Source organism: Phaenicophaeus curvirostris, chromosome 1 (assembly GCF_032191515.1).
Source record: "Phaenicophaeus curvirostris isolate KB17595 chromosome 1, BPBGC_Pcur_1.0, whole genome shotgun sequence".
Classification (NCBI taxonomy): Eukaryota; Metazoa; Chordata; class Aves; order Cuculiformes; family Cuculidae; genus Phaenicophaeus; species Phaenicophaeus curvirostris.
In genome coordinates, this window is record NC_091392.1 from 112,490,635 (window position 1) to 112,517,060 (window position 26,426).

General features: G+C 40.3%; 1 protein-coding gene across 4 annotated transcripts; it reads left to right on the forward strand.

The window, feature by feature from the left end:
• Positions 1–4,383: 4,383 nt before the first annotated feature.
• Positions 4,384–26,419, forward strand: LOC138728338 (trifunctional purine biosynthetic protein adenosine-3-like). Of its 4 annotated transcripts, none has more exons than XM_069871634.1 (22): positions 4,384–4,538; positions 5,310–5,405; positions 6,029–6,203; positions 7,805–7,916; positions 8,384–8,443; positions 9,192–9,317; positions 9,965–10,052; positions 10,959–11,044; positions 11,555–11,723; positions 13,623–13,854; positions 13,989–14,083; positions 14,726–14,835; positions 16,835–17,033; positions 17,399–17,650; positions 17,943–18,095; positions 19,474–19,680; positions 20,689–20,832; positions 21,128–21,258; positions 23,152–23,293; positions 23,985–24,100; positions 24,565–24,833; positions 26,142–26,419. In XM_069871634.1, the coding sequence occupies exons 1-22, from the start codon at positions 4,394–4,396 to the stop codon at positions 26,143–26,145; spliced, it is 3,111 nt and encodes a 1,036-aa protein (XP_069727735.1). In that variant the 5' UTR covers positions 4,384–4,393; the 3' UTR covers positions 26,146–26,419. The 4 variants fall into 4 exon arrangements, with proteins under 4 accessions (XP_069727735.1, XP_069727741.1, XP_069727749.1 ...); XM_069871640.1 differs by having other exon boundaries at positions 20,692–20,832; XM_069871648.1 differs by lacking the exon at positions 17,399–17,650.
• The last annotated feature ends 7 nt before the right edge of the window (positions 26,420–26,426 follow it).

The following is a 26,426-nucleotide window of genomic DNA, read 5'->3' on the forward strand; positions in this document are numbered from 1 at the left end:
TAGACGCTAGCAACTATTATTTAAAAACAAACAAACAAACAAACAACAAACAAAACAAAACCAAAAGAGAAAAAAACCCCTAGTGTTTTTTTATTATATTAATGGTACTTGATAGAGCAGAGCATGGTTGAACATGCTGCATTTACAGCCAGTGAAATGGCAGCGTTGATTTCTGAAAGGAAGCAACAAACCACATAGAACAATCTGCTTCATTTTACAGATTCCAGCATTACAGATTCCAGTACCTGAAGGGGGCTACAAGAAATCTAGGGAGGGACTTTTTATGAAGGCTTGTAGTGATAGGAGGAGGGGGCAATGGCTGTGTAAACTGGAGAGGGGCTGATTTAGGCTAGACATAAGGAAAAATTTCTTCACCATGAGAGCGATGAGGCACTGGCATAGGTTGCCTAGGGAAGCTGTGGCTGCTCCATCCCTGGAGGTGTCCAAGGCCAGGTTGGATGGGGCCTTGGGGCGGAGCCTGATCTAGTGGTAGGTGTCCTGCCCATGGCAGAGGGGTTGGGAACGGGATGATCTTTAAGGTCCCTTCCAACCGAAACTTCCAGATTCTGTGGTTAGACTCTTGACAGCTCATCCTGTTAGGACTTCCAGTATGCTTCTTGGTGAATAAACAACATTGAAATACATTGTTTCAGAGATTTTCTCTTCTATTCATTAGATAGCGATTTTCTTTTCTTTTATCTTTCCTTCCTTCCTTTCCTTTCCTCTTTCTTTCCTTTCCTTTCCTTTCCTTTCTTTCCTTTCCTTTCCTTTCCTTTCTTCCTTTCCTTCTTTCCTTCTTTCCTTTCCTTTCCCTTTCCTTCCTTTCCTTTCTTTCCTTTCCTTTCCTTTCCTTCTTCCTTTCCTTTCTTCCTTTCCTTCTTCCTTTCCTTCCTTTCCTTTCCTTTCCTTTTCCTTTCCTTTTCCTTCCTTTTCCTTCCTTTTCCTTTCCTTTTCCTTTCCTTTCCTTTCCTTTCCTTCCTTTCCTTTCCTTTCCTTTCCTTTCCTTTCCTTTCCTTTCCTTTCCTTTCCTTTCCTTTCCTTTCTTTCCTTTCCTTTCCTTTCCTTTCCTTTCCTTCCTTTCCTTTCCTTTCCTTTCCTTTCCTTTCCTTTCCTTCCTTTCCTTTCCTTTCCTTTCCTTTCCCTTTCTTTCCTTTCCTTTCCTTTCCTTTCCTTCTTTCCTTTCCTTTCCTTTCCTTTCCTTTTCCCAGGCTTGCTTTCCTTAAAAATCAAACTTTTATTTTGGTATTTTTTAAATTTTCCACGTGCATTGTCTTTCTCTACTGCATATTCAGTTTGTTGCCTAAGAAAAAGGTTGGTCAGATAATAGCAATGTAAATTGGCCTGCTGGAACAAATGCATGTTTAAATTATCTTCTTCTGATCAGGCATGTAGCAGAGACGGCTGAACAAATTCTGTTTCTGACCTAAATTGTCACAGCCTCCTGACTATAAGAAAAAAAAAATCCCCAAAATGTTGAAAAGAGAGACAAATTTTATCCTTGTTTTATCTTGTAAGAAACAGGATGCTTCTTTCCTTTCAGTTTGCTATTCAGTTGGAGGAAGAAAATGTGGAACTCTGAGTCTGCACATTCAAGGCAGTCAGCAGATTCTCAGTTTGTGATGCTCAAGGCTGTCATAGCAGGCATGTCTCCTTAAACTGGAAGGTTCAAGTACAGCCTCTATCCAACAAGCCATGAATTCCATAAAGATTTTAAACAAACGTGGCAGATTTCCTTTAAAAAACGTTCTATTGGTGTGAAAGAAGTGGCTTCTGTTTCTATTAATGTCTTGTTTAATTTCTTGTTGCCTGACTTCAAGTCACACAGATACAGCTCAGTGTTATTTTGGGATACGTTTATTTTGTTTCCATTAAAGAGTGGTAGCACTGCAAGCTTGCCAAACATTAACAAAATGACTTCAGATACTATCATGAAAGGATTAGGCTGTTGAAGAGAATGGTGTAGGACTCAGTGGAGAATAAAATAACACTATACACCTTGTGCCTCTGGCACTGCTTATGTTAAATTACTTCAAAAGGTAGTAATTAGGGGACGACACAATTCAAGTGTGTGCTGGATATTAAAAGAACCATTATATATACACCTAAGGATATGTTCCATTACAAAGAATAGGTCTATGAGGGTTATGTGCACAGGTTTTAACTAGAATGTTTTTGTTTAGCCATAGACCATGAAAGCTGTGTTTTATTTGTACAAGTTTTCTTTGAAATTCTTGTCAGAGGATATAAAATTGCTCAGAACGTGGGAACTGAGCAATGATCTCATCTTTTTGATACCACATTATAGCTTCCCCCTCCCCCCCCTCCAAATTGTTGTAGGGCTTATTGGTGGGGAGGAGTTGTTTGTTGATAACTAAGGGAAAATGGGAAGAAAGGAGAATGGTTCATGCTGCTGAAGCCTGCGGGGTGGTCCGTTTTGAAGGATGGTTGACATTAAAGAGGTTCTGCTGGGGATCCTCTCAGACAAGAGGATAAAAGGGGACAGGGCAGCATGCAGATCTGTCTGCTCCTTTCACCCTCATCCTCTCACCCTTATTGCAGGATTTAGGACATCAGAAATCGTTTGGATCAGAAGCAAGAGCTGAAGGAAGAACTTGAATCCATCTGGAGGACTCCTTAGCCTTTTGTGCGGACTGACAGGGTAAGGGAAGACGATTCAAGTAAGGCATCCCTCTCCACAGCCTTTGCTCTGCAACCAGCTGTCTTACCAGCTTTCTTTTCTTCCTGCACATTTTTTACTTGCTTTGCAAAAAAATGTTTCTGGTGTCCTCACTAAGGTGTGGAATGGAAATGTGCATTTTTTCCACAGAGTAGGAGGCACTCCTTGATTTTGCTGCGTTCCTGGTCAGGAATTTTTATTTATTCTGCCTTAGAAAGCTTAAATGAATTGTGAAATTATATTTAGGGGGGAAAATAATTTTGCTTTTAAAAGCACTTTGCTTTTTATTGATAACGGTTGAACTGTAGCGCCTAATGAAACTTTGTAGAGAGCACATTCATGTCTTTGTTAGAGACAGAGAAGTCTTTACTTTCAAGTCCACAGCAACTTCCTAGTGACTCGAGAATTATTTGTCAAGCAGTGACAAAAGGAACGACAAAATCTGACATGCTGGTTAGTTAGTAGGAGAGTCTTTTGCAAGAAAATCAATCTGGAGATTGATAGAGTATAAGCGTATACTCTCTGTTTATACGCCTAGAACACAATACCTAAAACTTAAAATTAGTCTTTCAGATAATCCAAAACAGTCTGTAATCCCCAGGGACAGGCTTCTTGAAGTACTTACATTAGAGTTGGACAATTTAATAATTTTGAAAATATATAAAGTTACATTTTATTTTGTTGATACTAGGTTAAGACATCTCAATACTGTCTCAGGAACTTGAAACGTGATTAGTGATTTATCACAATTCTGTGAGCATCTTTTCTGAAATATTATACCTGTGTGTCACCGATTAGCTTCTGTTCACCTTCAGAAGCTATGCAATGAGCTAAAAACCAGTGGTTATGATTCCTTGGGAAAAGACTGCTGACGAGTTATTTGCAAATCTGGTGTTTTACGGTGTCTTTAATTTATTATCTATTTCCTGGGTGAGGACTGGCTTATGCCATTAACATCCTCCTTAAAGGTCATGTTCTGGGGTGATTTTTCTTTCTGACATTTGTCCACATCCAGCACATAGGGAAAAATTAAGTTTGCATATGTGACCTATGTTGAGTATGATAATATATCTGAAATAAATCAAAACTAATTTGCCTGAAATATTATTGAGCAACTGTTCTAAATGTCACTGTGCTCGTGAAATTAACAGTTGTTCTTTTATTGTGCATGCTGTTCTGCTGAAGTTTCCCTCTTAGCAATTGTCAAAGTATTAAATCTGTTATGAAAGCTGTCTTTGCTGTTTATTACTGAAGGTGTTTACACTCATTAAACTTCTTAGATTGGCCACAGTGTTCCATTTGAAATGTATATTGGGTAAGCTACCTAGAGCATTTATATGACACTTTCTGTCCTGTCCGTTGTAGTTGTGCAAAGGACTTTGTGAGACCTGGTCATGACAAGCTCGTTTCAGCCTGGGAACTTAAGAAAGGAAATCTTGACTATGCTGAAACAAGGGGAAAAAATTCTCGGTGATTTCATTGCTGTCAGTATTGAAACTAAATGTGAATGTTGCATCCATCCAGTCACACTACTGGCAGCATTGTTCAGATGTCTTATAGATATCTTTCTAATACACATTGGATTGATACTACTTAGCAAGTGGATTACTATTACTTATCAATTATAAGTCAGAGATATAATGTATGTATTTTTGCATCGGTTTGTGAAATAAATAGGTAGTACTACCCATAATGATTCTGGGTTTGCACAGGTTGATGGCTGATCGGGTGCTTGTGATTGGCAGTGGAGGGAGAGAGCATGCGCTGGCCTGGAAGTTGGCCCAGTCGCCACATGTAAAACATGTGTTTGTGGCTCCAGGAAATGCAGGAACAGCTGACAATGGGAAAATTTCCAATTCAGGTAAAAAGGGAGGAAAAATAGACTATTGTGCTCTGCAATCAGTAATATGGGTGTTGAAACACACACAAGAGATTTGTGTTGAGTCAGTAGGAGATAACTATTATTCTTTTCTTTTACTGGTACCACAAATTATTTAAGACACTTTATTTTTTCTGTATGTTTTGTTTCTGAATTTTAGAACTGCCTAGAGAAACATCATACTATACCTATTTTTAGACTTTCTTCTTAAGATATTGAGGCTTATATGAGACTGTGTATTCTATACTCCATCTCTTTCTTCCCACTGTTATGCTTGAATTCACTTACCAATTTCAGCAAAATGTAACAGAAGAATAGAGGCTCAAAGTTATTAACTTCTGGACAGAAGCTTTTCTGGTGTCTGCCCAGGCTGCTCAGCTAAATTTAGCTACACTGGGCATTGGCATTGAGTAAATCTTTGCTCAGATGTTGAAATGGACTTGCCTTATGAACTTACAGCTTTCTTTAAATTAGAGAGAGCAGATTTAAAAACTTACATTGGTTACATATAGCAAATAAGATATATTTAATAAGTTAGCAGGCATGTATTAAAAGCAGTAGTGCAAATTGGAAATGTTCACTGTTCCTTCTGGACTCTGTTTATTATATTTTTTGTTTTACTTTGGCCTTCATAGGCTGTTTAATTATTTTAATCATGCTTCTTAGGGAGATTGAACAATGACATTTGCATCTCCCATCTCTTATTTAGGCTTTACAGTGGTGACTTAATTAAATTTCTTTTTCTTTTTTCAGCTGTGTTAGTGAGCAATCACACTATTGTTACCCAGTTCTGCAAAGATCATAATATTGGACTTGTGTTAGTTGGGCAAGAAACTCTTTTGGCAGCTGGTAAGGCTGAAATAAATTAACTTGACAGTAAAAATCATCACCTTGAATTCTATTTTAAAATGACCTCTTTTGGATCATAGGGCACACACTGACTTAATTAAACCGAAAAGCAAGAAAATACAGGTTATATTATAACTGTAAATTGTAGTCACTTAAAACATTTGGCTTCATGGCTGTGTGCTGCTTTTTCTATGTTAGAAATCCACAGGGGAAATCATTCAGGATCAAGAATCAGTAATGGTTTTGAGTATTTTTGTGTCTTCTGCTCTGATTTCCTTTATATAAAGCATTTTCTTTCAACAGTCTTAACATTGTTGCTTAGTAATATGCAGTAAGAGCTCCATGTCTTAAATAGTGAACAGAAGTACCGAACAGCCCCAAGGGTGGGCATGGGGTGGTAACTGTGGCAGTGCTTAGTAATGTAAAGACCTAAAGACCTCTTAAAACTAAATGATTAAACAGGTCACTGTATATGCAGAAACTTAAAATAAGGATGAATTAGCTGTCTGAGACAAGGAAAAGTGTTACAGACTGCTGGAATAGTTGGGCGGTTTTTCTTTTATCAAAATAACTTGAAGTTTCCAAAGAGATGACTTGTTTCTTCTGCTCTTTTTCATAATTAGGGATTGTTGATGACTTGAGAGCAGCAGGAGTTAGGTGTTTTGGACCATCTGCAAAAGCAGCCCAGCTGGCATCCAACACCACTTTTGCCAAAGCCTTTTTGGATCGACATGGGATCCCAACAGCAAGATGGAAAGCCTTCACCAATCCTCAGGAAGCTTGTAGGTTTATTATCAGGTAAATATTTTGATACTGGAAACTCCTCTGTGAAGTTATCTATGCATTTGGCCTTCACCCGTGATAGTTACCTAGAACTAGGTAACTTTTCAGCTGTTCTACTCAAGTAGCCACCGAATAAATTAGTCTTGTAATTAGAGATGGATGGTGAAGGTGCGGGGAACTTAAACAGGTTGATTTTTCTGTTCACAGATCACAGCTCTTCCCTTTGATTAGCTTCTTCAAGATGCTAGTTAGCCATTTAAAGGGTGAAAAAAATGTATCAGAGAAAAATGCTTCAATAAATCTTTCTGTAAGGGCAAGAATGATTTCTGCGCAGACAGACAGCAGGAAAATGCTGTCTATGGAGCAATTTGGAAGGGACTGGTGAAATATTCTTAACTTAAGGAGGATACTCTTATTCCTTCGAGGCTAGGCAGCATCTCTCTTACATGGAGGGAGAAATGTAATTGCATATCTCTGCAACCGCTTTAAGCGGCAATGCCTCTAAAGTCACTGGGGATCCTCTAGGAGAGTAACTTACCACTGTGGCTATTTTGGTCCACTCTCACAGCAGCTGCTGTGTTCAGCTGCGCTGGCCTGTGGCTGTATGTCAGATTCACTGACTTCTTGTCTTTGCTGTCACGTGCTACATGTGGTATAATCTAGTGGAACTTCTGTTTTTTTAAAGTAAAACCAAACTTTTCACTGACTTTGCTCTGTAACAATATTTAGTCTGTATTACCACTGTGTAGAGAAATAGGCCAGCAACTTGTATGTCTGGAGGCATGCATAAGGCTCAAAAAGGAAGACTTTATCTCAGGTCACCACACTGAGATGTGCAGAAAGGGAGCTTTGTGTGAGCCTGTTTTGACTGCTTGTATAAATCTAAGGTTGAGGTTTATGCTAATATAAATCGTACTGTGGAAAGGAGGACTGAGATGTTGTTTCAGAAAACAGGCTAGTAGTGTGCATAATCGGCTCTGAAAAAGGAACGTTTTATTTGACTGTCCACAAGCTGGAGAGGGGTGAATGTACAAAGTTAAAATACATTAATGTTATGCTGGTTTGTTCTTTACTTTCCTTCTGGATTTAGTTTGTGTTTAAGAGTAAGTAGAGCAGTTCTGGGGATACAGAGTTAATACACTGTATCTAGCATACCCTGTATGTGGAAAACCTAACTCAGCTTTAACCTTTCAACCCTAAACACAACTCCCATAGTATTTATAGGACTGTGTACTTTAATCTGGTGTTATAAAACCATAAATCGTCAACAAGCTTGTCTTTCTGAACTATGACAGGAATAAAGTAGTAACCCAACTCAGGGAAAAAAGAAAGAAACTGAGATTTTAAAGTTCAGTAACTTGTCCAAGGATATACAATGACTTGGTGTCAGAATCAACAAGAGAATTCAAGGATTTTTGGTTCACAGTTCTGTGCTTGGGGCTCTAAGAGTCTGTTCACCTGATGCTATGGGCTAGCAGGGAATGTGTTTCCCTGCAGTGTTATTCTTCAACTGGTGAGAAAAAAAAGGAAGAATAAGGGAGGCATTCAGCTTAAAAATGATAATTTCTCAGATTGCACTAGGGATACCTGAATCTCACTCTTGCTTCCATTTAAAGCACAGATTTTCCTGCATGTGTTGTACGGGCAAGGGGCCCTGCTGCTAGAAAAGAAGTGACTATTGCAACCAGCAAAGAGGAAGCCTGCAGAGCTGTCCAAGAGATTATGCAGGTGGATAAATCTTTAATTAATCAGCAGTAATCTAATTCTTCATGTTCTGTAGCCTGCGAGTTTGTAATTTTGGTCACAGGAAGCAAGTACTTTCAGGATAAACTTGCTCATTTGATAAGGAATTTCTGTGGGTATCATGCTCCAGTTCCTCATGTGTGCCCCAGAGAGTGGCCACCGAGCAGGGCTTTGTAGACTTTGTGGCTGAACTCTCATTCCAGCACTGAGTTCCTACTGCCCTGCCTCTCCAACTTTTTCATTTCTTACTGGCTTCCAAGAGCCTGGTTAAGTGCATTTCAATGTCTCTTCCTTATCCCAAAATAAGATTCAATTAGCTTTGCTCAATGTATCAGAATTCAAGTAATCAATTACTTTTCATATAAATTATTTTTTTCTGTAAAAGAAAATAAAAAGTGGATTTACCCAGCAGTTTTAAGTTTGCTAACTGACGAATTTTCTTTTTCATATAGGACAGAATGTTTGGAGAGATGGTTGTCGTTGAAGAACTTCTTCAAGGGGAAGAGCTTTCTGTACGTGATCAATGGTGTGGCTACATGTGTTTTTATTCTTTGGCGTTACGCGTTATGCATAAACACACAAGTGTATTGTTTCAAATAAGATTTTTATTTTACTTGGTTTTTATTTTTTTGTATCAATGTATGTTGTCAGTAGAATTTTCTTATATATTAGTCATAAAATTGCAGTTATGGTGATCTTTTAGGTGGAAAATGATCCTTTTTTCCTAATGTGACCTAAAACGTGTTTGTATGGACTTTGTCTTGGCAATTCTTGTTATATCAATAATTCTGAGCAGGGTAAAACATTATCCTGCATATTATATGCAACATAAAAATGGAAAACAAGTTCTTTGTGCGAGATTTATCCTGCACTGAGAATACCTAATGCTCATTCAGGCTCCAGATCTGCAAACACACACATTTAGCTTCAAGCATATGGGTAGTTCTGTCAAGTCAAGGAAGACTTTTCCCATGCCTAAAGGTAAGCATGTGTCCACATGACTGACAGGTCAAGATCTAATTAATCACAAAGGAATTGTTATGAGGGCTACCATTTCTCTTGATTATTTCAAAATGAGGTAGAAAGCTCAATTGATCTTCAGGTCAGTGGGCTTGCTGCAGAATGAATGGATCCTGTTGCTTTCTGTCTTCGATTCCTCACTTCCTGTCACAGCTGAGCCTCAGCCTGTGACTAGCAGTGTTAACTTCCCTTAGGACAGGACGTTGTCACTGTTTCTGTGTTGTGTGTGTCTCTTAACAGTGCTTGTGCTTCACGGATGGTGTCACTGTTGCCTCAATGCCCCCAGCCCAGGCCCACAAACGATTATTGGATGGTGATCAGGGTCCAAACACTGGAGGGATGGGAGCCTATTGCCCGGTTCCTCAGGTATCACAGTCTTCCTCAGCCTGCAATAAAGCTGATCATGTTTGTGGTTACTATCGCTCCTTTAGTGCCCAATCTTTTTTTTATCACATAGGCCAGACTTTTTCTGAAATTAATTGGTGCTTTACTTGTGTAGGTGCACTACAGGGCTCAAACTTCCATAATTGTTCTTTAGGATTGAATAAGCCAATGTTCTGAGGAATGGTCTCTCATTTATTTCTTCCATAATTCCTAAATTTGTTGTTTGTCTGCATAAGCGTCACTACAAAATTCCTTGTGTACCTGGAGTCTTTGTGTCTTGAATATAACCTTGGGTTTCTTGTTGTTGATTCTTAAAGCTAACTGCAGTGTTCTATATTTGCTGCTCAAGTACATTAAGTATGGGAACAATTTTACTGTGTACAGCCCAGGTTGCCAGTATCTCAAACCTCCTTAAAATTCGCCTTCTAAAGTAAGAACCAACAAAACATCTTGGGGGACAGAAGATCAGTGTATCCATCCTTCAGCCAGAAGCACCAGGAGTGCACTGGTTGGGGGTCATCGAGCAGAAAACATAGCTGAGGCATTTACTCACCCCAGTCCTTCCAGGTCCTATGAGCTAGTCCAGTAAATGTCATCACTGTCTCAATTGGTTTGATGTTGATCATCAGGTTCCAGAAGTCCTTCTAGAGAAAATCAATGATGCTGTCCTTCAACATGTTGTTGATAGTATGAGACAAGAAGGAACAGCATATGTAGGTAAGTAAGCATTCAACTGAAAAACCAGGCAAAGTCATATCAAGATTCATTGTCACATCAAGTTTCATTGTTAGAGATTGCTTTTGAATTCCAAATAATAATTGTTTTACAGAATATAGAGTTCATTTTTCATGCAGTATTAAGCCTCAGTGGTGTGGCTTGTAGCTCTTCCTTTGGAGAGGAAAACTTTGGTCCTTTCTCCATAAAACATTCTGCATTTTTATTGAGTATTTTTATTTAAAACAGTTGTTACCAGACTCTTTGTAGTTCAGAGTATAATATATACTTAATAATATATAATATATACCTCACTTGTGCTGTTCACTTCTATATGCAGCAATGTAAGTTATCTTAAGATTTATGTCTTAAGGCTGTTTTGAAGAAGGAAGGCAATGCTCACCGCTGTCACTTAAAGCCAATGGCTGCTCTTGGTACTGAACACTGTCGAGATTAAATATAGGTAAAGAGTTGGGTTCTAGTCTGCGATGTGTTCTCTGCTATCTGGAAATATTTCTAAGATGACCAAATCCACAGTAAGAAAGTAGTGGGTGTTGGGGTCTTATGGGAACTGGGTTTTTTCATCCTGTCACCTCCTTCTGATCTCTGAATGCCTGCGTTTAGAGAGCTGTAGCAGAAGGCAGAACTCAACTTTCTGATGCAGAGGGGTAACTTTCCATTGTATCCAGTCTAAAATGTGATGCAGTGTTCCTAAGGTTGCTGTGTGCCACTTTGTTGGTTATTGTGGAACTGTTGTCTTGCGTATAAGTGCTTGCAGGTTCCTTGCTCCTAACTACTTATGATTTGCAGCAATGCATCCCACATTCCAAAATATTGTGTTGCATTTAAAAGAGTTCTTGAAAAATAAACATTTAAATTAATTTGCTTGACTGTGTTCTTTCTGCCCAGGTGTGTTGCAAACAAGTTTAATGCTCACCAAAGATGGTGTGAAAATTTTAAATTTTAAGTGTCAGTTTGGTGACCCTCAGTGCCAGGTGAGTGAAAGACACTGGAAACTCAAACACACTTCATTCTTTTACCTCTGACTGTTACCTTTAGGTAATTGGGTGTGATATAACTGAATTCATGTCTTCTTTCCCCTGAACATGCGGATCTGAATGAGACTGTTTAGATAATATATGAGGTAACTTAAAATTTTAGCAAGACAGCTTCTGTGAGTTGTTAATTAAAAAAAATAAGTTAAGTAGCCGTTACTCCAATTTTTTTTATTGTTTTTTTTCTGGAGAGTAGTATACTGTGAGGGGCCTAAATTCATGTTCCTTCTACATAGTCTCACATCTCATGTTGTAAATTTCTTTCTGTTACAAAGAGATGCTGCAAATTTATGTTCATCTCTAGATTCCAAACCTACTGGCGTAGGGCAATAGATTATTTTCAGTTTGGCATATACTGGTTTTACTCATTAATCAAATTTTCCATAAGCTTAACTTCAAGAAGGCAGCAAAATAAGAATTTACTTATACCACTACAAAAATCTTCTGCAGGTAATTCTTCCACTGCTGAAAAATGATTTTTACAAAGTGATTCAAGCAACAATTGATGGCAAACTCTGCAGCTTCATGCCAGCCTGGTCAGAAAATAGTACAGCTGTGTGTGTGGTCATGGCAAGTCCAGGATACCCAGGAGACTATGACAAAGGCATGGAGGTAACAGGTATCTGCAGTAGGCTTCTTTACTACTTAATTGCACTGTTGTGCTTCGGTAGGTTTGCATTTACCTCTTCTTCCAGAGGGCTGAACAGCTCTTCTCCGTCCCACCACTCACACTCTATCAGAGTCTGACTTCATCAGTTGCTCCTTCTTGTTGCGGAAGGGATAGCTGTTCAGTAAGATCCTTCAACTGGAATGCATGCCTGTCAAAGTAGCACAGGGGCTAAATGATTAAAATCACATCAAAATTACAACTCTGTCTGTAGCTGGTTGCTGAGATAAGAAGGTGGTGGGGCATTATGCCCACTTGGGACAGCTCTGGTATATCCATATGGAGTATTTCCACAAAATGTACTGAAAGCATGGACCACAGTGTTGTCAGCACATGACTTCTTATTGCTGTTTTGGTTCCTTGCTGGGAGTCACGTTATCTTAGCTAATGCCTGACCAGGTGATAAGGGTGAGACTTGACGACCTGTGGCCCTTAAAATAGGAGTGATGCATGACTCCACCATCAGCTTGGCTCCCCATCTTGTGCCAGCCACCCAGGATCATTGCTGTACAGTGCTAGTAGTGATCTCTTCTTCAAACGGTTTTGTGGAAGGTGGGCACGTGGGTCATTAGATCAGTATTTATTTTCTGTGTTAAAATTCTTGTGGTTTAGTATCTAATTAAGATTTTTTTTTTAAATGCTTGGAAATAGAGAGAACTATTACAGGACTATTTCCTTCCCCCTCAGCTACTGCCTTCCCAGTCTGCTGTACTTTGTGTAAAGCAACCGAGACAACTGATCTTGCATTAAGGCCATCTTATTTTTGTCAGAACTCTAGTTACTCTACATTACCCAGGGGGAAAGTTATGTTATATTGCTTTTTCCTTTGTCAAGATTTCTGCAGGGATTTCTCCTCTTCCAGTTTATTTGCTGCATTTATTTTGTTTTGTCAGTGATATTTTGGGAAACTCTGCACTTCTGTAACCGTACAAATCCCAGTCACATAACTGAATGAATCCTTCTGCTAGGGAGCTACTTTTTCTAGTCAGACTCAGGAACTTAAGTTGTTTCAAGTTGGTAACTTTAGAAGTGAGATGATATGACACTGCTGCTTGTTAATCACACAAAAAAGAGTCACGACAGTGAAATTCAAACCATATTTTTATTATTTTACTCCAACCCCAGGAGTTGTGTGGTTTTGGGGTTTTTTTTCCTATTTTCCATATTGATTCCTACACTTTAATATCTTAACAAACATTTTATTCTTGAGTATTCCTTATACTGTGATGGGAAGGAGTTAAGTTTCCATTACAGCAAGGGCTGGGACTCAGCTTTGACCTTGTCAGGGCAGTGCTGTGGCTGTGTATCACATTGTACCTTCAGCAAGTATAAAGGTCCTTTTTTTTCTTGTTTATAAGATCTACCTTGCTGATAGCAGGAGAAAGATATGTTTTGTTTCACTTTTTCCAGGTGATGGCAGTAGCTCTTCCTCTTCCCTTAACCTCTCCTCAAAAATATGAATCTAAAAAACCCCTGAACAATTTTGCTTCCCTCTGGCAAGAAAATACATGGAGGCAAATGAAAATAACAAAGCCCTGCACAAATTATTCACAATTACAATATACAGCACAGCTTTGCCTTGGCATAGGGTGGTTATACGTCCTGTTGTGACTCCTGGATCCTTTATTTCTGTTCCTGTGTGATATGTGTCCTTACTGGATGTCTCATAAGGGAGTCTTAGGACCAGTGGAGGGGGATACCCTTCACTGCTAATGGTTTTTCTCAGAAGAAAGGTCAGGTGAGAAGCTTTATTGTTATTCTGCCTTGACTGAAGAAAGGACTTCAATCTTCACTGCTTTGCCAACATAGCATGTGATTTAAATGCTCTGAGAATTCCTTTTGCTTTTGCAGGGCTGCTGCAAGCCAAAGAGTTAGGGCTGCAGGTGTTCCATGCTGGCACAACGCTGAAGGATGGCAGAGTTGTGACAAGTGGTGGCAGAGTCCTCTCCATTACTGCTGTTAAGGAGGACCTTATAAAAGCACTGGGAGAAGCCAACAAGGGTGTAGCAGCCATACGTTTCAAGGGTGCCACTTACAGGAAGGACATTGGCCATCGGGGTATACAGCTTCTCAAACAGTCTCTGTATGTAAGCAAAGGCACTAGCAGAAATAGATGCTAGTCCGAAGTTTTATATCTGTTGTTCCCGTTTGTGTGATGAATGATGGTCTGGGCAGAAAATGTCACTACTGCTGCTAGCATGTCCTTAATCTCTGCAGGGGTCTAATATACAAAGAGAGACATGTGGAAGCTGTAATCAATGATGTTTTGTTTCATCAGCTGGAAACATCACTTTTAAGTGGTACCAGATCAGGTAAGACTGGGAATAATCTATGAATTTCCTCAGTGTATTGTATGGTACAGAAGTTTGGGTTTTTTTGTTTTCCCCAGGAGCTAAGCATTCTTGGCATTGAAATTCAGCTTTCTTTCTCATCACTCCTCTTTTGCTTAATTAAAAAATAGTTGGCTCAACATGGGGATGGTTGCACTTTTTCAAGGTCAGTCTGGTGAACAGAATAACTCTTGGATTAGTGAAATGCTTTTGTATGTCACTGGACAGAAGTGATCCTATGAGCTGTGTATACGGCATCAGGCTGACAAGCACTGAACTTCTTATTTGTTCATCAGACTATAGTATTTACTCTTAACAATTACCTACCAAAGAAAATTTCTTATTGATTTCTCTCCCCTTAGGAAAGATTAGCTATATAAAGAAAAAAGGCGAGCTGTTAACAGTTTGGTAAAATGCTTAACCTTTGCTATACACAAATCATAGGTCACAAGTACAGAATAATAAAGATCTATTTACAACACCGTGAAATGTGACTTTGGGGTTTCATGCTTCACAAAGCTGTTTCTGTCAGTGGACACATAATTTGTAGTACTTGCCTTGATGAGTGTTTTGGGTCTTCTTATTTCCCTTAAAAATGATCCTTGACATATTTGTACTTGGCAGGCAGTCATTCAGAAGTAGGAGGCTTTGCTGGTTTCTTTGACTTGAAAGCATCTGGATATGATGATCCTATCTTGGTATCTCAAGCTAAAGGCCTTGGACCTAAACTGCAGGTAACTTGCAACTTGACGGTAGCAAAGCTGATGTTATGCCCCAAGGCTGTTTTAAATGCCACAGCCAATTGCATCATCTGCACCCTTCTGAGCATTATAAATACATCTCAAGTCCACTGCAATGGTCATTTGAACTTTGTAGATGATCGTTTGAGCAAGGCCTGTGCATATGTTATTGAGAATGAGAAGGCTCTGCCTATTTTGTGATGAAATGATAATAAATCAAAATATTTAGTTGAGCGCTTGAGGAACTAATAACTAGAATTTCTGCTATAAAATAAAGGGTCTGTTGGCTTTGAGAAGTACAGAGGGAGTGTTGATAACTGTCAGCTTAATAAATTGTATGCAGAAAGGTAGCACGATTACCTTGTCAGGGCACTAAGGAAAAGGATGGAGGAAATAAACATCAGAGAGGAAGAGAAGCCAAAAGATAAATAATGCTAATTACACAAGAACACATAGGATAAATTGAGCCAGAAGGAGGCTTTCAGCCATCCAGAGTAGTTGGAGGTCTGAGACTGCCTTTCACTGGTCAACCACAGCAACTTAACTTGTTTTGAGTTGGTGTTTATACCATTAGTAATATGATATGGTGGGGCTTCCTGCAACAGCAGGAGACCAAACAAAATAATCCAGAGGGTCTTTTGCAGTCACACATCCTCAGACGCTTCTGAGCATGAAAAAGTGATTGGTGCTGGCTCTTGTAACACTTTGTTCCAACTGCTTGGCAGAGAGACATTCCCAACTGTGTTTACACAGATTGTTCCCAAGACTCTTCCTTGGCCAAAAAAAGTCGGCCAATGCCCGTACGAATTTTTAGTAGAACAGTGAAAGGAAGACGTTGTGATGCAACAAAAGACATGGAACGACTGGTTTCCATAGCACTTCTAAATCCACTAGCCAGTGAAAGAAATCAGGCTTATAATCCAAACTCGAACTTTGAGTAGGTGCTGATCTGTCACCATCTCAAAGCCAGCAATAGCATTTATCTGCCTTTTTCCCTCTCCCATCTTTCTGTACTTGCATTTTCTGTGCTGGTATAACTATGCTGATAGAGCTGTGTCAGTAAAATGCAGTTTCATTGAAAATTCATCCATACATATGCTGCCTTGGTCCTATTTCAGACCCTGAAGTTGTAGCCGACAGAAATGAATTAAATTCTGTGAGCTGGGGCTGCACACCTACATCAGCAGTTGGCACAAATGGAACTGCTCTGGTGTATCCCTGACAGTGTAGAAACCTCTGCTTGTGATAACATAGTGTCACCGCTTTATAGAAGCCACAATGACTGAATCAGATTTCATTGTTTGCAGGATGCAAACACCGTGATAACTTTTTTTAAAAGCAAATAGCCGCCTTCGTGAAAGAAGTAGTATTGCTTTGTGAAAGATCTGTTTTCCAAGGGAGCCTACAGACCAGGCCCACATTGTTGTCCGTGACAAGAGATAGCTGAGATAAAAAGACTCCTTGGGGAGGGTGGAATTGAAGAATCTCATTTCCTGTGGACTTGGGGAAGAAGAAAAGTACTCAAGAAATTCTTTCAGTTTTGCTGCCTAGCCCAGTGAAGTTAGTAGGCAAACTTAAAGCAGAACACATAGTGATGTTTGAGCAACCCGATCTCATTTTTTGAAATTGCTAGGATGTTCTGTAGGCTGAATATCCTGGGAATTTGTAATTGCTTTTAGACACCTTTTATTCTGGATTTGTCATAATATTCCCAAAAGCAAACAAGCAAACAATCAAAAATTACAATTTCTGGGTAGCAGGAGCTAGAATTTGAATTAATGTTTCAAAAAAACAAACCAGATTTTTCTTTTCTCCACAGGAAAATGAGCTGTTTTCTCTTGATTTAAGGTATATGATGCACCAGGCTATCTTCTGTGTGTATGTTCTATTGTGATTCTTTTCAGAGAAAGGAAGATATCTGCTTATTGGGCTGATTAATATCTGGGGTTGCGTATTTCTTGTCATCAGTGCTGTATCTCACCATTTTTTTCAGATTGCACAAGTATGTAAGAAACACGACACCATAGGTCAGGACCTGGTTGCCATGTGTGTCAATGCCATCCTAGCTCAAGGAGCAGAGCCTCTCTTCTTTCTCAACTATTTTGCCTGTGGCAAACTTGATGTTGAAGTGACTGAAACAATCAAAGAAGGAATAGCTGAAGCTTGCAGAAATGCAGGATGCACTTTCCTGGGTATGAACACTCCTCTCCTTTGAGATTTGAAGGTTCTGATGTTGAAACAATTACTAGTGAACCAAAGTTGGTAGGCAGAATGTGGCATTAGAACAGTTGGTTTCTGTTTGGTGTAAAAAACAGTCTAGCATTTGGGCTTAAAATCTACTTATCTCCAAAATGACTCAGCACTAGAGGAATGATTTTTCAACTATTCATTCATTTGTTTTGAGGTGAGAAACCAAGAAGGATTGAATGCGCTGCTTAGGCTGCGTGTCTCTGCGACTATCCTGGGTACATTGCTTATTTTAGGAGATGCTATAAACTTAAAGTTAACAATCAAAAATGTTTACAGCTGGTGCTGACTGCTTTCTCTCCCCACTTAGGTGGGGAGATGGCTGAGGTGACTGGCACATATTCTTCTGGCGAATATGACCTGGCTGGCTTTGTGGTTGGCGCAGTGGAGCGAAGGCAGATGCTTCTGCAGCTGCAGAGAGCTGATGAGGAGGATGTGCTTATTGGACTGGCCTCTTCTGGGATTCATGGCCCTGGCTTTAGCATCATAAGGAAGATTCTCTTAATGTCCTCCTTACACTACTCCTCACCAGCACCAGGCAGTTGTGGTGAAAAGACTCTGGGTACAGTATGTTTCTTTTCAAAAGCAAACCTGCAAATGAATTAATTGTGTTCAGACATTTTCATATGTAGGTGCTGCCAAGGGTTGTTTACTTCAGGATGGTTTAGGGTTAGTCAGTCTTTGGGGTAGGTCTGTGGGCCTGCTTCCACAGTTTTGGAAGAATGGGTCAACATTTTTTATTGCTTCCCAAGGCTGTCTGCCACAAAGATTAGAAACATGTTCAGAGAAGCATTCCCACTAAATACTTAATGGCCTTTTAAAAAAAATGATGGAATTGATACTTCTTTTTGCAGGAGATATATTGCTGAGCCCATCAAAAATGTACAGTCCATCTTTGCTGCCCATTCTTCGCTCAGGGCACGTGAAAGCTTTTGCCTTCATTGCTGAGGAGGGGTTGGTGGAAGGTGTCTCCAGAATCCTGCCAGAACATGTCAGTGCTGTCCTAGGTAAATATCGAAGGTGTCTGTTACCATTTGGCAAAATTTATGGACAGTGTGGACTTGACTTTTCAGCTTCAGTTACAGAGATATTCAGGAATGTGTGTGTCTACATAGTTGGAGACTGAATAACCTGAAGTCAGTGCCTTTCCAAAGAGCCTGCCAAAAGCATTCCTATTTCAAGTAAGCATCAGCTGATGAGCACCACTTTCTCATTGGAGAAGGGAAATTTAAGGAAAGTTTGAAGGCAGCTTATCTCTAGGACAAAAGGTGGTTGAGAAGATTGTATGCTGTTCAAGACACTCCTCCATACTAAACATTTTGACCAAACAGTGAAGCTTGTAGAGAGAAATAATTTGCCTGATTTGCTCCACAGTGTGTATACACACACACATGCGCACATACTGAATAAATTTTATAGTAGGTGGTAGCTTCCCCACAAGAAATTAGCATTTGACATCTGTAAGTAAGGTGGAACTTTTTCTGTTGAAGCCAAAATTGGGCAAAGTATTTGAAAGTTCAAAATATTAAAGAAAACCATATTCATGCGAGTCCAGAAATATTTTGGGGAGGGGGAGAGAGGGAGGTGTATGTTTGTCTGTATTTATCTAGAATGAAATTAGAAAGGGAAGAAATAAACCCAGCTAACTAAGGTGGTGCATAGCTTGCTTGGAACTACAGGCAAGATAAGCCCATGGATTGTTAGTTTTCTAAAATGTAATTGAGATGGCAAGCTTTCCACAGAAAAACTAAGGCCATGCCTGTCTCAGTAGGGTCACCGTGAAAGCCCATCCATGCTTCTTATGTGTGTGTTGAACACTCAGCCCTGTTACAGTCTGCCCATCAATACATCTAATTATACCCTCTTATAGTGCTTATCGATTCTTTGCAACAGAAAAAGAGGTTCTGCTTAAGTAGTCCAATAAAACTAGGAAATGTTGTCCCATGGCTGCTTTATCTCTTAAGGAAGAAACATAAGTCATCTGTAGCTTTGCTCTTCTGGCTGATGAGGGATGAATAAATCTTAATTCACCATCATGCCCCACGTGTTCTAATTAGAAAGCCTAGAGGAGGCTTGGCTCACCAAATTACAGCTAGAAAGCTCTAGTGAAACAGCACCTATAAAGCTGGCTGGAATTTGGGTTAAAGAGCATTCCTAAAATAGTGAGAATTGGTCTCTATCAGCTCTTGTAATAACTTCCAGCCCACAAGTCTTTTTCCTCCCATTTTCTTTTCCCTGGGAATGGAGGGGAGTTGGGATCCCAGCTGCTTGGTTTTAGCTGCCAAAATTGGCTGGGTCTAAACTCTGACACGCTGTCATTGTATATAACAAAAGAAGAGTAGCAATCGTTTGTGCTGATCATATACAAATTTCAATCATTTTCAGATGCTCTCAGTTGGAAGATTCCTGAAATCTTTTGCTGGCTTTACAGAGAGGGAAACCTTTCTGAGGAAGAGATGGCTCAGACATTTAATTGTGGGATCGGTGCAGTCTTGGTTGTGCAGAAAGACCTGGCTCAGCATGTTCTTAAGGACATACAGAGACATGAGGAAGCTTGGCTGATTGGGAAGGTTGCTGCCCCTTGTCACACAGGTTAGCAGGTGTCATAATGGCAAATGAAGACACAAAAATTGAAGAGTATGGTTTAATTCAAAGTGTAACAGATTCACCTGTCTCACTTCAGAGGGGTTTCCATTTAAGAATGCACTATTTGATTTGATACAGTGTAAGTTGTTTTAGAGTGTGATTCTGCGAAGTGCAAGCATCTCCTGGATTATACCAGTTGTCCTCAGTTCTGAAGGTTCTGAGGAGACTCCCTACTGCAAGTATTGTGTAGTTCACGTTAATTTGCTTTCCTTTCACTAGGCTGGAGGGTACTTAACACCTTCCATCTAGATTTCATTATTAAACAGAGTGAGAAGTGAATGTTTTTTTCAGAGTGACATAACTTGAATAGTGTTTTACCCAAGTACCTGCTTGGGACATGAGTAAATTCCTCTGACGACTGTTTGTAAGGGCTCAAACATTATTTAGTTGATTATATTTTAGCACAATCATGATAATCAACCCACATCCTTTCCAACCCCTTCCCTACTCACATGGATCCTGTGTATAGATTGAGGATAGGCCACAACTGTGTACACTCATATGGGATGGCAAGTCCTCATTCTGGTATGTCCATTGCTTGACATACAGCAAGACATGGCCTGGAATCCCTCTGGAAACCAAACAGCTTGGTTTGGGCAGCCAAAATGCAACTTCAGCTCTGTCATCATCATCTTTAGGTTCTTTTGTAACATGCAAGAAAGAGGAAGACAAGCATAAAAGACTGGGATAATCCTTGAAAACCTGTGCTATGCTTAGGCTTTTGGAGACAATTCTGTGAGTGAGTAACACAAAAGGGATCAGCACAACTAGTGTGAGTTGGTTGTGTTAAAGTAATGTATGTCTTTATAGTTCTGTTAGTGATAGGATAAATAAATGGCTGATAGGTTTTTCTTGCAATTGAAACTTATTACTAGTAAACTATACAAAGAAAACTTAGATGGGAAAGTAAAGTCTAAGGTATTTTACTTCTAACTTTTTCCTTACTATTTGGAGGAGGTTCTCACATCAAAGTCGAGAATCTCCTTGAAGCTCTGCAGCTGAGTAGCCCCCAGCATCTGCTGAATAACGCTGTTGTCGAGAGTCAACACCAACCCAGAAAAAACAAAGTTAAAGTAGCTGTTCTCATCTCTGGAACAGGTGAGCTTTCATTTATCATCACACAGAGAAAAGTCCTTACAAAGGAGAGGCTGAATTCAGCCCTGATACAAGTGCATCCACCTTACCTTTTTTGCAGGAAAGTCTATGGAGCCTTCTAAAAGCAAGGCTGACTAGAAGTCAAGATGTTGTATTGTGCTGTTTAGCAAATGAGTTTTACTAGTGCAAAAATTCCTTAGTCCTCTTCTATTTGTGCAGTTATTGAAAACAACATTTTTGTTAGATAAACAGAATTGAAAGACAGTTCTCAGTTTCATGTTTGCTCTCTTTATTTGAGGCACAAACCTTGCTGCGCTCATCGGTTACGCAAAAGAGCCAGGCAGTTGTGTTCAAGTTGTCCTTGTCATCTCCAACAAGTCTGGTGTGGAAGAACTACGAAATGCAGCCCGTGCTGGCATCCCCACCAGGGTAAAGACACCCTTTTCTTTTCCTTTTTGTCACCACCTCACAGCTACTGAGTCTGCTGGTATTTTATTAAATGCTTGGTAGGTATTCATGTCTCACTTTTCTTTAAAACTTTTAAGTGGATGTAGCACAAAGCTGCCACAGTCATCAGTAGAGGCAAAGCTGAAAACTGCATGGACAGTGCTCACTGGAGTCTGTGTCTTTCCCACCTCATCAGTGAGTGCTACAGTCCAGAGTTGGGAAGGGACTTCAGATTGCAAGTCCTTTGATGATTTGAGTCTGAGACTGTAGCCAATGCAGCTTCAAGCTTTAACTTAAATCAGTTCAGGCTCTGCGAAACACATAGAATCATAGAATCATTTAGGTTGGAAAAGACCATTAAAATCATCAAGCCCAATCATAAAACCTAACACTCCATGTCCACCACTGAACCACAATCCCAAGTGCTGTATCTTTGCATCTTTCAAATACCTCCAGGGATGGTGACTCACCCTCTTCCCTGGGCAGCCTGTGCCAGTGCTTGACAATGCTTTCAGTGAACATTTTTTCCTAATATTCAGTTTAAACCTCCTCTGGTGCAACTTGAGGCCATTCCTTCTTGTCCTATCACTTGTTACTTGGGAGAGAAGACCAACACCCACCTCACTACAACAGCTTTTCAAGCAGCTGTAGGCAGTGATGAGGTCTCCCCTCAACCTCCTTTTCTCCAGGCTGAACAGCCCCAGTGCCCTCAGCCACCTCTCATAAGACTTGTGCTCCAGACTCTTCACCAGCTTCATTTCTCTTCTTTGGACACAATCTAGCACCAACGTAAGCATGTTATCTCCATGGCTCATCCCTCTTTAGAAAGACCTTTGTTTCATAATGTGCTCCATCACTTTCAGCAGCACCATATGAATGTCTTCTCCTGCCTGTGGTCAGTAGAATAGCACTGTGTTATGGCAACTTTTGTTGGTTTGTTTCCTAAAACAGAAAAAAAAAGAGTAACATCATGTCCTGGTATTTGTCAAAGTATGGATTGTGGCTTTTGAAAACATTCAGCAACTTGGGATTTCAAATGCAGCCCATCAGGAATTCTTCCTTCTAACATTTAATGATTTTTAGTGGTTAATGTATTTGTACAGCTACACACAGATGGGAATATATAGTTAGAGGGCCTCCATACATTGAAAACTTTTCAGCAAGCTTCCTCAACAGCTGAGTTGGATTCATGTTACTTTTTTTCTGGGACTGTAAAGACTCATCTCTCTGAGAAAAAGTTATGTCAAAATTAATCACATTTTCATAGGCAAGAGCATGGTAGCTTTGTTAGCCCCTTTTTTTGGATGTCTTCATGGACAGAGTCAGGAATCAACACTTATCTTGGGAGTTATAGCTGAAAGGTAAGGTAGGAGTAGAACAAGACTTGACTCCTCCCCTTACACAGAATATCTGGCCAGTTTGTTCTCTTTTTAGATAAGTTCATGATTTTCGGTAAGCAACTGGTGGTGACATTGTCAATGACTCATTACTATTTTTACATTAGTCATTGGCTGGACATTATGGAGTAAGAGGTATCTTCAGTATCTTCTATCTTCCCACTTATTTCCCTCTACACCATGTTACCCACACGTTTCTCTTTTCACAGGTGGCTTCTCTATGTACAGATTGTCTACACATCCTAGAAAGTACCCTGTATGAAACAGGGTTAACTAGCAAGTGACTGGGGTGTTCCCAGAGATGTTTGTATGAATGTAAAAAAATCACAGATGTTGTGGATAATATACAAACTTTTAAATCCTCAAATGTCCTGGAATGAATCCGTTTTTCTTTCTCTTTGTTGCCCAGGTAGCTGCTCTCATGAACACAAAGTTATTGTTTCCTTAATATGACTTCTCATCCGTTTCAATGTTTTAGGTGATTGATCATAAGTTATATGGGAGTCGCTCTGAATTTGACAGCACAATTGACCGAGTTCTTGAAGAGTTTGCTGTTGAACTAATATGTCTTTCAGGATTTATGAGAGTTTTGTCCAGTCCTTTTCTCAGGAAATGGAAAGGTAAGAAATTGTGACTATAGAAGAGAAATTAGAATAGGGATGCTTGGTCTCGCCAGAATTACACAGTCATAGTGCTTTGTCTTTTGGTTAAATCTCTCACAGCCTTGCTGACACTGAGGGCTGCATGTAAACCAGTGGGGCTGCTTTATGCTTTTATTTGTTCCAGCTAGTGGGACTGTGCTGAGATTCCAACTGTGCATCGGCAGAGGAATGCCTTGTGCTGGCATAATGAGTAACAAAGGAGCAAAATCAGGAGTCACAGAGCTGGTCTACCTTCCTGCTGGGAAGGAGGAATGCCTGCAGAGCAGGCAGTTTAGTTCTGTCTGTCCATCCACAGATGCAAAAGCAAATTAAATCCTTGGCCTTAACTGAACCATGCTTGTCTGGCTGTCAACAAAGCCTGCACACCATCCCCAGTGTTCCTGGAAGAGCAGTACTTGCTCAGATCTGAGCAGCATTTCCTCTGCTTTCCTTAGAGATCGTAACACCATCTGTATTTTGTGCTTTTTAACCTGAATCTGAAAATGCCTTGTTATGTTCTGGCTGCAGTTGAGACTATTTAAACTCCAGAGTGGTGCTGAATGCTCTTAGTTTGAACTGATGATCACATCTCACTTTAATTTTTTTAAAGCGAATTAAGTTCAAATTGACTTTTTTTTTCTTTTTTTTCTGCTGTCACACTGATGACCAGGGAAAATTTTGAATGCTTCCCCATCACTTTTCCCACCAATCAAGGATGGAAATGCCCATCAGCAAGCCCTGCATAGTGGATTCAAAGTCACAGGCTGCACTGTGCATTTTGTCCTGGTACGTGCCCTCTTGCCTAACATTGAGTAATTATGAAAAGGAATTGGTGTTTTTCTTTTCTTTCTGAAGGCAGAAGCAAGAGGAGGTAACAGGTATGTGTGGAAATCTTGGGGTTGTTGCCAGTAAAACCAGGAAGATTTGGGGTTACATGGTATTTGTGTGTTCTTCTGTCTTCTTCTTTCATATCGTGTGTGGGGCTGTTTGGTTTCTCCTGCCCTGGACAGACTGCCTTCTGATCTTCCAGCCCATGTCTCTCTTCCTCCTGTACCCTCAAATGTAATGTAGGCACCCCTAACAGAGGTCGTAAGCCTTTCTGGATGTACTTTCAGCCTCCTGCACACATTTATGGCTGTGCTTGCTGAAATCTCTCACGAAAGTTTCTCTGCCTCATCTGCATCATCCATAATCCTTTCTGAGACTGTTAACTGGCCCCTTCTCAAAGATTGCCAATATTCCTGTTTTAGGAGGAATCCAGTCCAAAAGCAGTGATCCACCAGGAGCCGGTGTCAGTGAAGGCAGATGACACTGAGGAGATGCTGTCGGAAAGAGTTAAAGAAGCTGAGTGTCGGGCTTTTCCTGTTGCCCTGCAGCTGGTGGCCAGTGGAGCAGTGCAGTTAGGAGCCGATGGTAAAACCTACTGGAAACAGGAGAGCCAAAGTCTCTGTCTTCAAGAAGAGAAGAGAGACTGTGCGTCCTCTCTTGTGGCCCTGGACCTTCAAGAAACTGATGTGGTGTAGCTTGCTCTGCTCATCTTTCCCTCCTCCCTCCTCCTTCTTGCCCTCAATCTGCTTTGACTGCAGGCCTATCAGTGTCACAGGTTTCCATTCTGAGCCATGATCCCTTTCCCTCAGCTTGCAGCTTTAGTTACACTCCTTTTGCAAAACTGGCGCTGGAAGCCGTCATTTCAGATTTTAAATTTCTTTGTTCTGTTTTTTACATCTGTAAAGGAGACACCGTGTTACAAATCAAAGAGGAAGCTTAAGCTGTAAAAATGGTTGGCTGCTTCGGAGGGGAATAAAATCTTCCGAGGGTTCGATTTTTGTTGGCTGCATCACATTGCAGAGCGCCAAGAGCTTCACAAAGCAGCCACAAACACGAATGATGCTGCTGCTAGAGGGTGACCAGCAAATGCTGGGTGGAAGAGACCAGACATGTCAGGGCAGATCAGAAGTGAATCCCAGTCTGGTGCGGTGTGAAGTTGTGGGGTGAAAAAGCTTTAAGGATGACTGCATAGTTCTGTGGGAGGAGGTGAGAGGCTACAGGGACATCATCCTTGTGAGTCCCACTACCATGGGAGCTCACTGGGACATAGAGCACATGAACACGTGCAGCAGTGTGGGAGCCAGAGTTTATTGAGCTGCCAAGCAGAAGATCCAAAAGCCAAAAAGGCAGGGAACTTGTCGAAGGCAAGCAAAATGAAACAAACTGCCCTTCACAGATTATTTGTTGATACGATGTAATAGTGTGTACTGAACGTACATGAGATGCTTTCCCCTGCTCTTTGAAAGAAAGCAGCACGCAGACATTCCCAGAATTTCATATTAAAACATTTGGATCTCGAGGGATGAAAATTTAATTAGAGGTTTCTAGGAAACACCAGATTTCTACCTTCATCCCTGAAATCAGCAGAACAAGACATCCTCAGCTTAACTTGCAGGAGCAGGAAAATCTCCGTTTTCTTTGTTGGCTGAATGATCGGCTTGGTCCAGAGTTGCTGCTGTTAAAGGAAACTCGTTTTCTGTGGAAGCTTGTATCTGCCAGAATAATTCCTTGCATGCAAGTAACAAATCAGAAGAAGCAAGCCAGCTAAGATGCTGCTTGAACAAAGTAGAAAAGAAGTCGCCAGCGCTCAATTTTCCAGAGGAGGGACCACTAATCGCTGTTAAATCCAGACTTTAAAAAAATACTCATGTTTTGGTATGACATGTACTGTACCAGTGAGGGGCATATGCTATATCTTGCCCTTGGTCGTATCAGGCTGTTCGAGAGCATGAGTCAGTTAAGTCTAATTTTTCCTTTTATTTTTGTTTTTGATGTGTAGCTAGTGGTGTTTCAGTAGTTCAGGAGGGGAGAGAAATTCAATTGCCTTTTGCAAGCTGTGCCATTTATGTACAGAAATCTGTATTTGTCTCTTGCACTCCAGTGAGTGGAGCAAGGAACACGTACTTTTCATGATCTGGGAGAAACAGGAAGAACTGTGACAAGGCAAGATTGAAAAATGTTTGGTATGTATGGATAATTTTTATGATAAACACATAGCTTAGAATTATAGAATCACTTGTTGGAAAAGACCTTTGAGATCACTAAGTCCAACCGTACCTGTCCA